Source organism: Austrofundulus limnaeus, unplaced genomic scaffold, assembly GCF_001266775.1.
Source record: "Austrofundulus limnaeus strain Quisiro unplaced genomic scaffold, Austrofundulus_limnaeus-1.0 Scaffold47, whole genome shotgun sequence".
Classification (NCBI taxonomy): Eukaryota; Metazoa; Chordata; class Actinopteri; order Cyprinodontiformes; family Rivulidae; genus Austrofundulus; species Austrofundulus limnaeus.
This window is the reverse complement of record NW_013952449.1, coordinates 2236755-2250040: the sequence shown is the minus strand read 5'-3', so window position 1 is coordinate 2250040 and position 13286 is coordinate 2236755. Positions and strand designations below refer to the sequence as shown.

Below are 13286 nucleotides of genomic sequence, written 5' to 3'. Positions count from 1 at the left end.
GTGTGGAGCCAAGATGTCAGGTGTGCTGTCTTGTGTTTTCTAAACATATACAGTATTTCACATATCTTCTAATCTCTCTTTCACTCTTTCTCATTACATTTCACTTTTTTCTTTCTCTTTCTTTTTCTCCTATTAAAAAAAGCCACTGATGATGAAGAAGCTAAGATGATAATATTCAGATATTCAGTTCTGCTTTCTACTGAAGTGGCAAAAAAAACTGAATCTAGAAGCTGGTAAAAAAAATTTCTATGAACATCCAAGACAGTTTAAACTACAAGTAGTTGAAGATAAAACTAAGATAAGTAAAAATAATATCGATTTATTGGTGTTAAATAGGAGACAAAATGTGTTATTTTTGTTTTTGATTTAATTGAACAACTTTTATTACATAGGGCTCTGTTTGTTTTATTCATGATTAAATGCAGCAAAATAAACTAAGTCAAAGGCAACTGATCTTTGTAATTAGTGCTGGGCAGTATGACCTCAAATTCATATCACTGTATAAATTGAATCCCTTCACAGTAACAGTATATATCGTGGTATAAAATTATCATAAAAAGTACAGGAAATGTAATTTTAAGAGCTTTTTTTTGCAGAAAACTGTAATTAGGGTTGGGCAATAGTGGCAAAAAAATTAATCACGATTAATTGTGGTATTTAGCCGATAACGATTAATTTGACGATTAATCCCCTGGAGTCCCTGGACACCCTTATTTCGTAGTGATGACCAATTTAGTGGGAAAGATTTGGTCTTTATAAAAAAAAATTCAAAATCGTGTGAAAATTACAGATTTCAGGATATACATCATATTTTTAATTGTGTTGATAGATAAATAAATTACAGGACTTTATTTTTAATGTTCGTCCTATTTGAAGCGGAGAGGAGCAACAAGCAGACTGACCAGAGTAATCCCCAGTCAGTCTGCCTGATGGCATTAATCGTATTAATCGTCAAGTGCCAAAAAATTATCGATTAATGTTTTTCTGACGATTAATTGCACATGATACGATTATGCCCAACCCTAACTGTAATCATAATCAAACCTAGCATTTTTGCTTTAATATCTGCCTGTCAAACAATGAGCTTCTGCCTGCTATCAGCTGCTGCTCTGCTGCGCGCTCATCTTCATCATCAGGGCAGAAGAGAACTTTACATTAGCAAGAAGGATTTATGACTGAATGAACGTCCCCGTCTTTTTATCATCTCTGTCGGTAACAATACACAGTAACAATACACAAAAAAACAAGTTTTTTCTCCGACAACTTGGGTGTGAAAAAACTACAGTTGTTAAAGCTTCGCTCTGTGCGACGTGCAGCGGGAGGGAGGAGGAAATGATCCCAATGTAACTTTTCTACAGCGGGAGGGGAAATTTTGAGGATTTATTCTCTCTATACGTGGTTTAAAACGCCTTATTTCTTCATTTTCTGCACTCACAGGTGCAATGACATAACTGACGATTTGACGGTAGAGGGTAAATTTCTACCGTAGGCCAACTTCATACCGTTTCTACAATCTACCACATATACCGCAACGCCCTATTTGTAATACTTGGTTTATTTACATAATAATTGTAATTGCTGGATTTTCGGCCCCTGTGCTGCTGGCCTGCAGTAACTGTGGCCCCTGGAGCAATTTAGTTGAATAGCCCTGCTTTAGGATAAGGGTCAGGGTTAGGCTACAAAAATGAGTGGAAATGAAACAAACAATACAACAAACAAACAAATACAAACTTGTGTGTGCGGCAGGACTTATTCAGCCTGAGCTTTAGCACATTTAACAGCACCATCTGCAGGACACTTTCTATTTTAACTCAGTGAAATAACCACAATTGTAATGCACTGATTTATTTAAAACATGAATATCAAAAATCATCCAACCCTGTAATCACAAATATATTTAACAACTGTGGATGTATCTCTCCCTGCAGAAAGGATGTCAACAACAAAATGCTCCGTTCGTCTGTGCAATAAAAAATTGTCTCAGTTTCCTTTGCTTTTCCTCTCGTTTCACTGGTGGATCTTACCTGCTCGAGGAGGTTATGGCTGCCGTGGTCTTGGCTCGCCCATCGTCTGCCTCTCCAATGGTGAAGGTTGCTGGACTCCTTGAAGGTTTAGGGACCTCTCCTGGTTTGGGACCCTTCCCGCTTTCCCTAAAAGCCCTGATGTGTCCGCAGAGGGTCTGCAGGAAGGTGGTGATGTCGATCTCCTGCAGCGACTCTTCACAGTAGTCCATTGCCATCAGGATGTCCTGATGGCTGATGCTGTAGGACTGCTGCAGGCTGCGGTACACACCTGACGATCAGAGAACAGCACCGTAAACACAGGTCTGATGTGAAACCTTCGGGTAAACCTGCTCAGAAACCTTCCTCACACACAATGAGGTGGAAAGAATCAAACTACGTCACATTACTGTCATCGAGTAGTGACTGTGTGTACTGCTGCTGAGAAATCACTCAAATTTAGTTTTTTCAGAACATCATCCCCACCTATTGCTGCAGTGAAAACTTCAAAAACCTTGTCTAGTTGGATACTCAAAGATGCAAGAAAGGAGATAAACCAAGCCATGAGCCCATGAGCAGATAGTTTTAGGAAATCACATACTACTTCCACGTATCAGATAGATTCAGAGTCCTTTGAATATAGTGTGACACCATGTAAGGATACAGGATTCAGTTCTGCACCAGCTGTTGGAAGATGCAGAGGACAAGTGCTGCATTGAGACCCGAACCAGACCCAAAGTCTGCGGGAGGTTACCTCTGACGTAGCTCTGGTGGTAGTGCTCCTGCAGCAAGCTGCAATAGTTGGCCAGCTCTTTATGTTTGTGAGGCTGAGCCAGGAGTTCGGTCCAGGGCGACGAGCTGCCGCGGTCCTGAGACAAAGACCTGCCAAGAGACAAGAAACACACAGAAGATGCTGATCAGGAGGAACCTGTTGAACTGGTCCTAACAGACAGAACAAGCAACATTAAAGGAGACAAAAAGAAAAGTGAGCCCTCCACAGCAAGAGCAGAGGAAGAAGTAGAGGAAAAAAACCTGAAAAATAAATAAATAATTCATAAGATCTAAAAGAAGGGAGACACAGTTAAACTCCTGCAAAATCTGGAATGATAATTTACTATCAAAGTTCAAAATAATAAATAAAACCTGTTCAAACGGTAGAGCTTTTCTCATCTATGATCTCAGGCTAAGAAAAGTAGCAACACGTATTCCTTAAGCACTGCTGTCTGCTGGGAGGATGATGATGGTCTTGTCCCTGCTGAGGGTGGTGAGAGCGTCTCTCTCCTCTCTTAAAGCCGTGGTTCATCCCGGTCACTGTCACAGGATAATTACTGTGTGGACGTGGCATCGCTGCACCCACTCTGTGCGCAGAAAACATCAGCCCATGGAGGAAATTCACACCGGCCCAAGAAGAAAACATGCAGCACTCCCCCCCGCCATTCCTGCAGACAACCAACACTTCCAGAAGTTGAAAGGTGTCAGACGAGAGCTGAGCAGCACTTCAGCAGGAGAGAAGAAGAGCACCAACACCAAACTGAGACCGTGCTACCTGATCATGTCCCAGGATTCAGCATCTTGGCTTCTGCTGACACGTCCATGAAGACATGTTGACAACAGGACCGCAGTTAGTGTTGGAGAAAAGGCCTCAACGCTGAGCACAAACTCAAAACTGGAGATGTTTCGACTGCTCTAACCAAGCCTCCAGACACATTTATCAACATCGTGCTTCATTTCAACAGTTTTTATCTTTACACAGAATCAGTTAAAGTTGGAGTTAATATAAAACCTTTAATCAGATTTCATTAGAACTCCATCACAGACAGCTCCGTGCTGCTGGAGAAACGCTTCAAATGAGAAACAGAATGGGTTGGGAGATGGTTATTCCATTTTATTTATTGTTTTTTTTACATCCAAAAGGATCTGAGGTGTAAAATAAATTTGAAGCTGAGTTTTAGAAAAATAAATCCATGAGATTTCTCTATACGTCTGTATACTTGCAAAATGGGGTAAAACTGTGTCATTTATGGACAATCTGTACAACCTCACCAACCAAAAAATAAAAATTAAAAACATAAAACACACAGCAACATGCTTCAATCGTTAGCCTTCATATATTATAACTTCAGGTCGCTGCTTTTTCTCTTATTGTTGGAAAATAAATCCAGTTTTTACAAGTGTTACCATGCTGCATTTTCAGAAGCAGAGTCTGTGAGTGATGTGTTTAAGCCCCGCCTACTCCCTCCATTTTTTCAGCCTGAAATAACTGCAGCTAAACGTGTTATAAAAATGAATATTTGAACCAACAGAAGCAACGAAAGAACTGTGTGAATCAAAAAGAGTCAACACCTGGAAAGAAACATCTGTGGTGCATTTTTTTTTTTTTTTGTTTCTGTCCTGTTTGTTTACATGGAGGGGGCGGGACTTAAAACCTGCTGGAACCAGCTGACAAGAGAAGGCTGGTCCTGTATCAGTTTCACCTCCCATCTTCCCAGTTTCTATCAATAAACAGTAGAAAGTTAACTGTACTACGATAAACAGCGCCGCCAATCACAGCAACTACTTTGTGGTCTCTCAGGTGCCAGTACAAATTAATAAAATCCATTTCTGACATTTGAAAGTTGATTCAGAATCTTTTAAATCTGGACTGACAAGCTTCTACACCAGTTTACCCACACTCCTTCTGAAGTTGAGCTCCTGACCTGAAGCTCCTCACCTAAAAAAAGTTCCTAACAGCAAATTGTTCCAAACATGAAGGCAGAAGTCTATAAAGTATTTAAAAGAAATAAGTAAAAGTAAAAATACCTCAACAGAAAACGACTTGGGTAAAACGAATTTTACTAATAAGAGAAGTCTTTAAGTTAAAATCATAAAGCTGCTCACCACTCTAAAAAAAAAAATGCGTTGAATTCATTTAACTAAACTGGTTTAACTAATCCTAGTTGAGTAAATGTAAAACAGTCAACTCAGCTCAGTTTAGTGGAACCAGTTGACATAACTTGGTTAAGCAAATTCAACACTTTAGTTTTTAGAGTGCATACACAACTGCTTTTATGATGAATTCGGTCATATTTAAATTTCTAATGCTGCGTTCACACCGAACGCGATTTCAGCGTCAAAATTGCAGCCAACGCTTCAAGTTGGACGCTTGTGCACTTTGAGGTCAGACGCAGGTCAGCTCTTGAAGCGCTGCACGGCAAGAGCCTCCCCGCCCCTCCCTCCTCTGTTGGGCTCTGTTTAATGTCGGACGAGGAAGTGGCTTTGCTTTATTTACAGAGAGCCAGAGCATGTCACGTTCATCAGATAATTAATTCATAATTAATTCACCAGATAATTCAGAGACATTCTGAGTTTCATCACCCAGGAGCTGCAGGAGAGGCTCACAGCTCGCTTTCAGGACTATTTTTGTCCCGAGTCCAGTCTGATGAGTCGCTGCCAAGCATTGGTGTGGATATCTCCTGTCAGGACACCGACTGCAGGCACTCGATTTCAGCTAAAAGCTCCTCTCCATCTGTTTCAGGTTAGTGGACATCATTCAGTAAACTGTCCCGTCGGGAAATATGTCGCTATGTCACAAAGTGGAGTCTCTCTGATTGGTTGACGTGGCGCGTCGAGCTGCAAAAGTTCAGATTTTCTAACTTCAGCAATTTGCGCATCAAGCATGTCGAAGCTCAAATCGTTCAAATTGCACTGCTCTAATCGCGCTTGAGGCGCCGCAGCACTTCCCGACGCTGATTGAAGCGCGTCCACCATAGACTTTGTATGTAAACCTGATGCTCCTGATGCTGAAATCACGTTTGGTGTGAACGCACCATCACAAGTAACTAGGTGCTAAATTTTAAAACCAAGAAGTAAAAAGTATCACTTTTATGTTTTGAATGTAACAAAATAAAAAGTATAAGTTATGATTTAAAAAAATACTTAGTAAAATTACAGATCCTCAAATAAATGACCTAAGTACTGTAACAAAGTAACGTTCTTTGTTCCTATGCACCTCTGCATGAAGGAGAACTCCTGGTCTGGAAGAAGCTCCTCACCTGAAGAAGACGTCCCTGGGATGGCGGCTTGAGCTGGGCTGGACCAGCTGCTCCTTCAGGTGCTCCAGTGAGCAGTTGTAGACGTACACCGGACACCTCAGGCAGCTGCTGCTGGTACCTGTGCTGTGCTGTGAAACCTGTCGGCTGAAGCTGATGTGAAAATCGGACTTCTGCGGCTCCGAGAACTGGACTCCTTCTTTATCTCCAAGGCCTGGAGCAGAAGGAACATGATCACCGGATCATCGGTGCTTTACGGTCGGGTTTTGGATTCAAACTTTAAACCGACCTGAGCTGGGTGTCCCGGCTTCTCTCTCCGACAGTCTGCAGTCCGAGCCGCAGGGGTCCAAACACAGGGACTCGACAGATTCGGTGTGATTTTCAGAGGATGGTGAGAGGGAGGGGGACTTGTGCCCACCTCGGGACGTCCTGCACACTTTACAGGCTGAACTGTGTCCAGACTCAGACCTGTCCAGACCACAGGTGGAGCCCGACAGGGAGTCTGCCTGAGACTTGTTGCTGGGAGTCAGAGTGTCGTCCTCCTGGGTACTGACAGTGCTCCGAGGCTCGGTCTCCTCTGGTGACGCCATCAGCATCAGAACATCTGCGAAACAGACTCAACTTCCTCATTTTCTGTTTCCCACTGAGAGAATGTGTTCTTATAAGAGTCTGTACCTGCGAAGGTGGCGGGGAGGAAGGTGAGGAGCAGCTGCTGGGAGCTGATGTACTTGGCGTAACACCTCCACTGTGGCGTGAAGAAGCTCCTCTCCATCAGCAGGGGCTCTTCATCCACAAGGTCTGCGTTACTGAAACTCTGCGAGCGATAAGGAGCAAACCCTGACTCTTATTATAGAACTTAGTGTGAAGTTTCCAACAGCCAGAAGGAAATGTTGTTTAATTAACTGAACTTTGGATCCAGTCTTGTATTTTACACTTTGTGATCAAAATGCAGTCATATGCTTTAAACAGAGAAAGAGTCAGTGTGTCTTTTCAATATGAGGCCTCATATGAGAACATAAAAGGTACCGCCCCCAGGGGTGTGACCAGGAAGTTCGGTTTATGTACATGAGACTTTGAGAGGGTGATTCTTCATTCATTATTCTTTTTAGGGCAGCCTGAACAGCAGCTGCTCCTATAAAGCTACGTTCACACCGAACGCCTCAAGTTGAACACGCTACATTCAGACTGGAACGAGACTAGACGCACATCTGAAGACGGTTTTATGGGAGGAGCATCTTGCTTTTTTTTCTGGTCTGTCTTTAATGACGGATAAAATAAAGAAAGTGGCTTTGTATTACAGTTTTTACTAAGAGCAAGCAAACGTTGCACACAGCAGATAATTAATTCACCAGATAATTTAGAGGCGGTCTGTTCGGTGGGTTTCACCACTCCAGGAGCTGCGAGCTGACAAACTATTTTTGTCCCGAGCCCAGTTTAACACCGCGGTCAGTTTAATGAGCTGCTGACCCATATCGGTGCTGATATCTCCAGCCAGAACACCAAATGCAGATGGTCGATTTCAGCTAAAGAGCTCCTTTACATCTGTTTCAGGTCAGTGGGCAACATTCAGGAAATCGTCACGGGGAAAAATTAGTCTCTGATTGGTTGATGCCGTGCGTCGAGCAGCAAATGTTCAGAGCTTTTAACTCAAGCATCGGCTGCTTTGGACACCGCATACACGTCAACGCTCAAACCGCACCTACCGCTTCATCGCCTGCCACGTTCAACAGGCTAAACGCGCCGTGAGACCCCTAGACGCGCGTCCACCATAGACTTTGCAGGTAAACCGGCCGCTCCTGCTGCTCAATACGCGCTCGGCGTTAACCCAGCTTAAGGGTTGTTATTGTTTTGTTACTGATAATACTCAAGGCCTCAAACTCACAGGTCCTGCCTGGCTGACAGGCTGTGAGCTGGCTGGAAATGGAGTTCAGATCTTTTAATATAGATTTGTTTTCTGCAAACTTATTATTCCGACTTCCAGTTATTGATCACAGTTTTCTTACAAGCCGATGCGTTATTCTACAGGAAGATGATGTCATCATTTAACAGGTCGAAGCAGAGGGAGACATGGGTTACAGAAAGAATCAATCATTTCATTTAGTTTTTCTCAAATTTTAAATGTAAAATTAAGATTTAAAAAAAGATTACATGACATACTCCACTCCACAAGCCCCTCTTTCACCCCTTCTCTGAGGAGTGTCTCAAAGCAGCTCGTTTTGAGGCTGCCTCTTTGAATGCAAACGAGACGCTTTACATCACACCTCCCACCAGCTTCCAGACCGGCTCATTCTGGTTATATAGAGAGGTTTATGACTACATAGCTGCATGGAAACTTTTTATTTACAAATTAATTAAAAGATGTCAACAACAGAAGACTTGTTCACCTAACCTCACATGTTGGAGCCAGAGTCTGACCCAGAGCCAGAGGAGAATGAAGATGAAATTAGTAAGTTGGTAAGTCCAGACCTTACTTCAGTTCTGTCACAAGTACTCTGATGTAATAGTTCAGAAAACTTCATAGGAAATAGAGAAAACTGAACATGCTGAAAAATCTGACCCAAACAGAATATGAAGATATCTTTGCAGCACCAGGAGAGACTAAATTCAACTTTTCTGCACGCTCAGAGACTCCAAGTACACAACAAAATGTATTTAACAGCTAAAAAAGTGGATTTTACTTGAAATGTCCCCTTTAAAAGCAGCATATGCTGATGTAGTGACTGGATTATAAAGGGTTTATTAAACTGGATCACCTGTAAAGTGCTTGTAGATCCCATCACCTCCCTGCTGCTGGTGGTGGTGTGGAACGACGTCACAGTGTCCTGTCTGTCTGTAGTCTTCATACTTTCTTCTAAACAACAACACACAGTGAATGTGGTGAACGTGCGCATCGGATGAGTCTCAGAGACACACACTGACCTTTAATGACAGCTAGAGAGAATGGAGCCACATGGCCGTCTCGTTCTCTCTCCAAGATGTGATGCATGAAGGCACCGTGGTCTTTAGCAGCCAATGGGACCTCTTTGTCGCTCAGTTCCTGCTCCAGGCTGTTGTGGAAGAGGCTGAGCAGGAGCTCACTGGGCAGACTGGGAGAACTGGGAACCTGGTCCTCATTCTCTACAACTAACGGAAACAGGAAATTTCTTTTTAATGAGTTTTAGAACAAAAATCATCTGTTTGAAGATAAAATGAAATGAACCGCACCTCCACCGAATGTGAGGAAGAAGAGTTCAACCTGCTGACAGTTTGGGAGCAGCTGAATGAGATCAAACTGGAAAGGAACCATATGGACACTGTCCTCAGAGGTTAGGACCTCACCTGAACACCAACAGGAAGAACATTTATCAGTCTGAACACCAACAGGAAGTACATTTATCAGTCTGAATACCAACAGGAACTACATTTATTACTCCAAAACACCAACAGGAAGTTGATTTATTACTCCAAAACACCAACAGGAAGTTGATTTATTAGTCCAAAACACCAACAGGAAGTTGATTTATTAGTCCAAAATACCAACAGGAAGTTCATTTATTAGTCCAAAACACTAACAGGAAGTTCATTTATTAGTCCAAAATACCAACAGGAAGTTCATTTATTAGTCCAAAACACTAACAGGAAGTTCATTTATTAGTCCAACACACTAACAGGAAGTTCATTTATTAGTCCAAAACACCAATAGGAAGTTCATTTATCAGTCTAAACACCAACAAGAAGTTCATTTATTAGTCCAAAACACCAACAGAAAGTTCATTTATCAGTCTAAACACCAACAGGAAGTTCATTTATCAGTCTTAACACCAACAGGAAGTTTATATATTCGTCCAAAACACCAACAGAAAGTTCATTTACTGATTTATCAATAAACATATTTTGAAGGAATTTTTTTTACATTGGGAAAATGTTTTATTTTGTTTTTCTAGATTCCCCTAGCCTGTTTTAAACCAGACCCTGTCCTTCACTTTGCTTCGAACAAGGGTCTGGACTTGTTGTTAATGTAACTTTTGTTTCAATAAATTGTTTGAGATGAGGAAATCGCCAATGCATCCTTCTAATGTCCTACTTTCATGATATGACATCACTGTAGCGTGAACGTTTTACAATTTCCATAAATTTCATCTGAAAGCCAAATATCCATAACTTTTTGTTAGTGGTGTATATGCTCATTCAATAACAGACTCCAATGAAAAGGCCCTAAAGAAGATCTCTATATGTAATTCTTTGCATATCTTTGTTTAATTTATACCCCTGGCTGTTTTGTTCATGTAAGTGCTGTGTTCTGTATTCTTCATTAACTTGTTTGCTGTATACTTGTCTTTTGTTCAAATAAAGATTTATAAAAATGAAAAAAAAAAGTTCATTTATTAGTCTAAAACATCAACAGCAAGTTCATTTATTAGTCTCTTCCTATATGCTCTCTTACTCTGGTTTGAAGTTTCTGAGAGTTCCCAGTTATTTCTCTATTCATTTTGTGATATTTCTCCTCAGCTTTTCTTCAGCTCGCCTGGTTTCTCAGCACCTCACACATGGGGCCTCATGTACCTCCACGCTGGCTTTTTAGTTGACAGCGTCAACCTACAAAGTACTGAAGCAATAAATACACTGAAATGTGACTTCACTCAGGTTTAAGGGCTATTTAAACAAGATATTTTCTCATGAGTTTTAGATTTTATGGATTAAAGACAAACAATAAACTGAACCACATTCAATCTCATAAAAAAGCTTCTCAAAAATAAATAAAACAACCTCAATGTAATTGGTAAGTTTATTTTGGTCGCATGTAAATGTCAACAGACATCTGTGATCGCACACTTACTAGGCACACAGACAGCTGACATGAAATTAAATGCATGTAAAAAGTCTAAGGGGAACTTCCATTCTCACGGAGAAGAAAACAGTCAACTTTAATTATTCCAAAGGTCGGCTTTATATCATGTTATAATGTTGTTCCCTCATCAAACACATACCCAGAGTGTTGCTTTGACTCATTCATGCATGTTTGAGAAATCCTTGAATCTCCTGGTAGCCACGTGGAGCTGCTTAAACACTTGCTGGTATAAAGCCCCGCCTATTTACACAAAGCTCCTCCCGGGAACTCAGTCTGCAGCTGAGCTCCCACCACACAGGCACCCCCCCCCCCACACACACACACACAGCTCCACAGACTAGCAAAACATTTCTTAAAAATGGTGGATGTTCATCAGTTCACTGCAAAATATACCTTTATAATAATCTGCAGTGTATTTATAGCTTCTTCGCCAAAAGTAGCTTAACGTTGATGTATGTATGAGGAGATATCGTACCAAGCTGAAAGGTCTAGTAAGAGCCTATGTACTCGCTCTGGTTCTTCAGAAAACATATTTCTGGATTGGATGTGGGACGAGTTGTCATTTTCCAAAACTAATGTTGTTTCTTTTTTACAACAAAATACAACAATGCTATAAAAGTTTGTAAATGGCATGAAGCATTGTTGTGAAGACGTGCTGAAGTGGGAGTGTCAGAAACAGTAGGAGGCTCTTAAGACCAATTTCAAGGCATATAGACAGGCTATGATGATATATACAGCATTTTCATAACAACTGATGGTTACATAGTGACTTGATTGAGGTATGGAATTTAACTTTGTGCCTAGAAGATACACAATACCCCGCTCCCCACACCCCACCCAAACCCTGGTAATATATTAGTGAATTAAAAGTTTTGTTACCTTGCACATCCTTGAGTCCAACGGGCAAAGAGAAGACCTGGTTCTTATTCTGACACAGTTGGCTCAAATACTCAAAAGTCATCATTGTGGACATGCAAGCCAAATCTCTGGGGAAGATCTACAACAACAACAGATCACGTCTGAGTGAACAGACTTTTTAAACTTCAAACACTCAGAATCTGGATGAGAGTGGGGACAGAACCAATCACTGGATCAAAGGAGTATACACACTGCATGGGGCAGCTCCTGGTACTTGAGGCCCTGGAAGTGTCGGTGCTGGTCCATGCAGTTCATGACGATGCCGCTCTGTGGTTCCACCCAGCACTCCGTCACCAGGTTCAGCTCTGTGTCCACGTCTACAGCCTCCACCTCTGTGTCGTTGTCATCATCCGTGGAGAAGCTGGCAGCGACGGGCGGAGAAACGAGCTCAATCAGAACCTCAGTGCTGGACTGATTCTACCTAAATCAGAAAGATCTGTTCCAGTCCTACCTGTCTTTACTGGAGGTAGATTGAGGTGGAAACAGAATGTACTGAACGATGCAAGAGTGGCTCTCTCGTCCCGTTTCTCCTGACGCACTCTGAAGTCACAAAGTTCAGTTGAAATACAGTAAGAACCCAAAGTAATCCAGCTACACACTCTACGTATAAATGATTTTACCTTCATTGGCAGCTCAGTCACCATGTTTATGATGCCCTCTCCACTGGCAGCAAAATGAAAACCTTCTGAAAGGCGAACCCTACAAAGATATGAAAACAGATTTTCAAACAGCAGTTTCCATCTGGTTGTATTAAAGGAGACATTCTGCATCAGGCTTTTAAACTCTTCTTTTTCACATTTAAATCATTCAGCTGGGGTTTATACAAAGTGGAACTAACTGCAAGGCTTAGGTCTGAATTCCTCCTTGTTGTAACTCCACAAGCCCCTCTTTCACTCCTTTTCTGAGGTGTGTCTCAGATCAACCCGTTATGAGGCTGTCTCTTTAAATCCAAATGATGTGCTACACACCCCGCCCCCCTCCAGCTTCTAGACCGGTTCAGAGGAGCATGAAGACCACCAAATTGTAGTTGGTAAGTCCAGACCTTATTTAGAAGCTCTGTCCCAAAAATACTAGAAATATAAGCAATATATAACGATACCCACCCCTATATATGAACCAGAATCTATAGAAGAATAGAATAGAAACAGCCTTTATTGTTCTGCGCAGGGAAATGCAGGTGTAGTAGCAACAGCAGATACAGGTCCTTCTCAAAAAATTAGCATTTTGTGATAAAGTTCATTATTTTCTGTAATGTACTGATAAACATTAAACTTTCATATATTTTAGATTCATTGCACACCAACTGAAGTAGTTCAAGCCTTTCATTGTTTTAAAATCGAAGATTTTGGCAAAAAAGTAAAGAAAAAAAAATAAAATCCCTATCTCCAAAAGTAGCATATTTCATCTGACCAACTAATGAAAAGTGTTTTTAATACAAAAAAACTCAACCTTCAAATAATTGTTCAGTTATTCACTCAATACTTGGTCGGGAATCCTTTTGCAGAAATGACT

At 41.4% G+C, this 13286-nt stretch overlaps 1 protein-coding gene across 1 annotated transcript in view; it reads right to left on the bottom strand.

Moving 5' to 3' along the window:
* The window catches only part of szt2 (SZT2 subunit of KICSTOR complex), a gene marked incomplete in the record, with an annotated part of 111681 nt that overhangs the window by 74126 nt on the left and 24269 nt on the right, over window positions 1-13286 (bottom strand). Inside the window, 12 exon segments of the mRNA XM_014008071.1 lie at window positions 2025-2292; window positions 2755-2882; window positions 6032-6242; window positions 6318-6632; window positions 6704-6842; window positions 8782-8879; window positions 8948-9151; window positions 9233-9346; window positions 11736-11853; window positions 11967-12135; window positions 12226-12314; window positions 12395-12473. Coding sequence (XP_013863525.1) covers window positions 2025-2292; window positions 2755-2882; window positions 6032-6242; window positions 6318-6632; window positions 6704-6842; window positions 8782-8879; window positions 8948-9151; window positions 9233-9346; window positions 11736-11853; window positions 11967-12135; window positions 12226-12314; window positions 12395-12473 — 1932 coding nt within the window.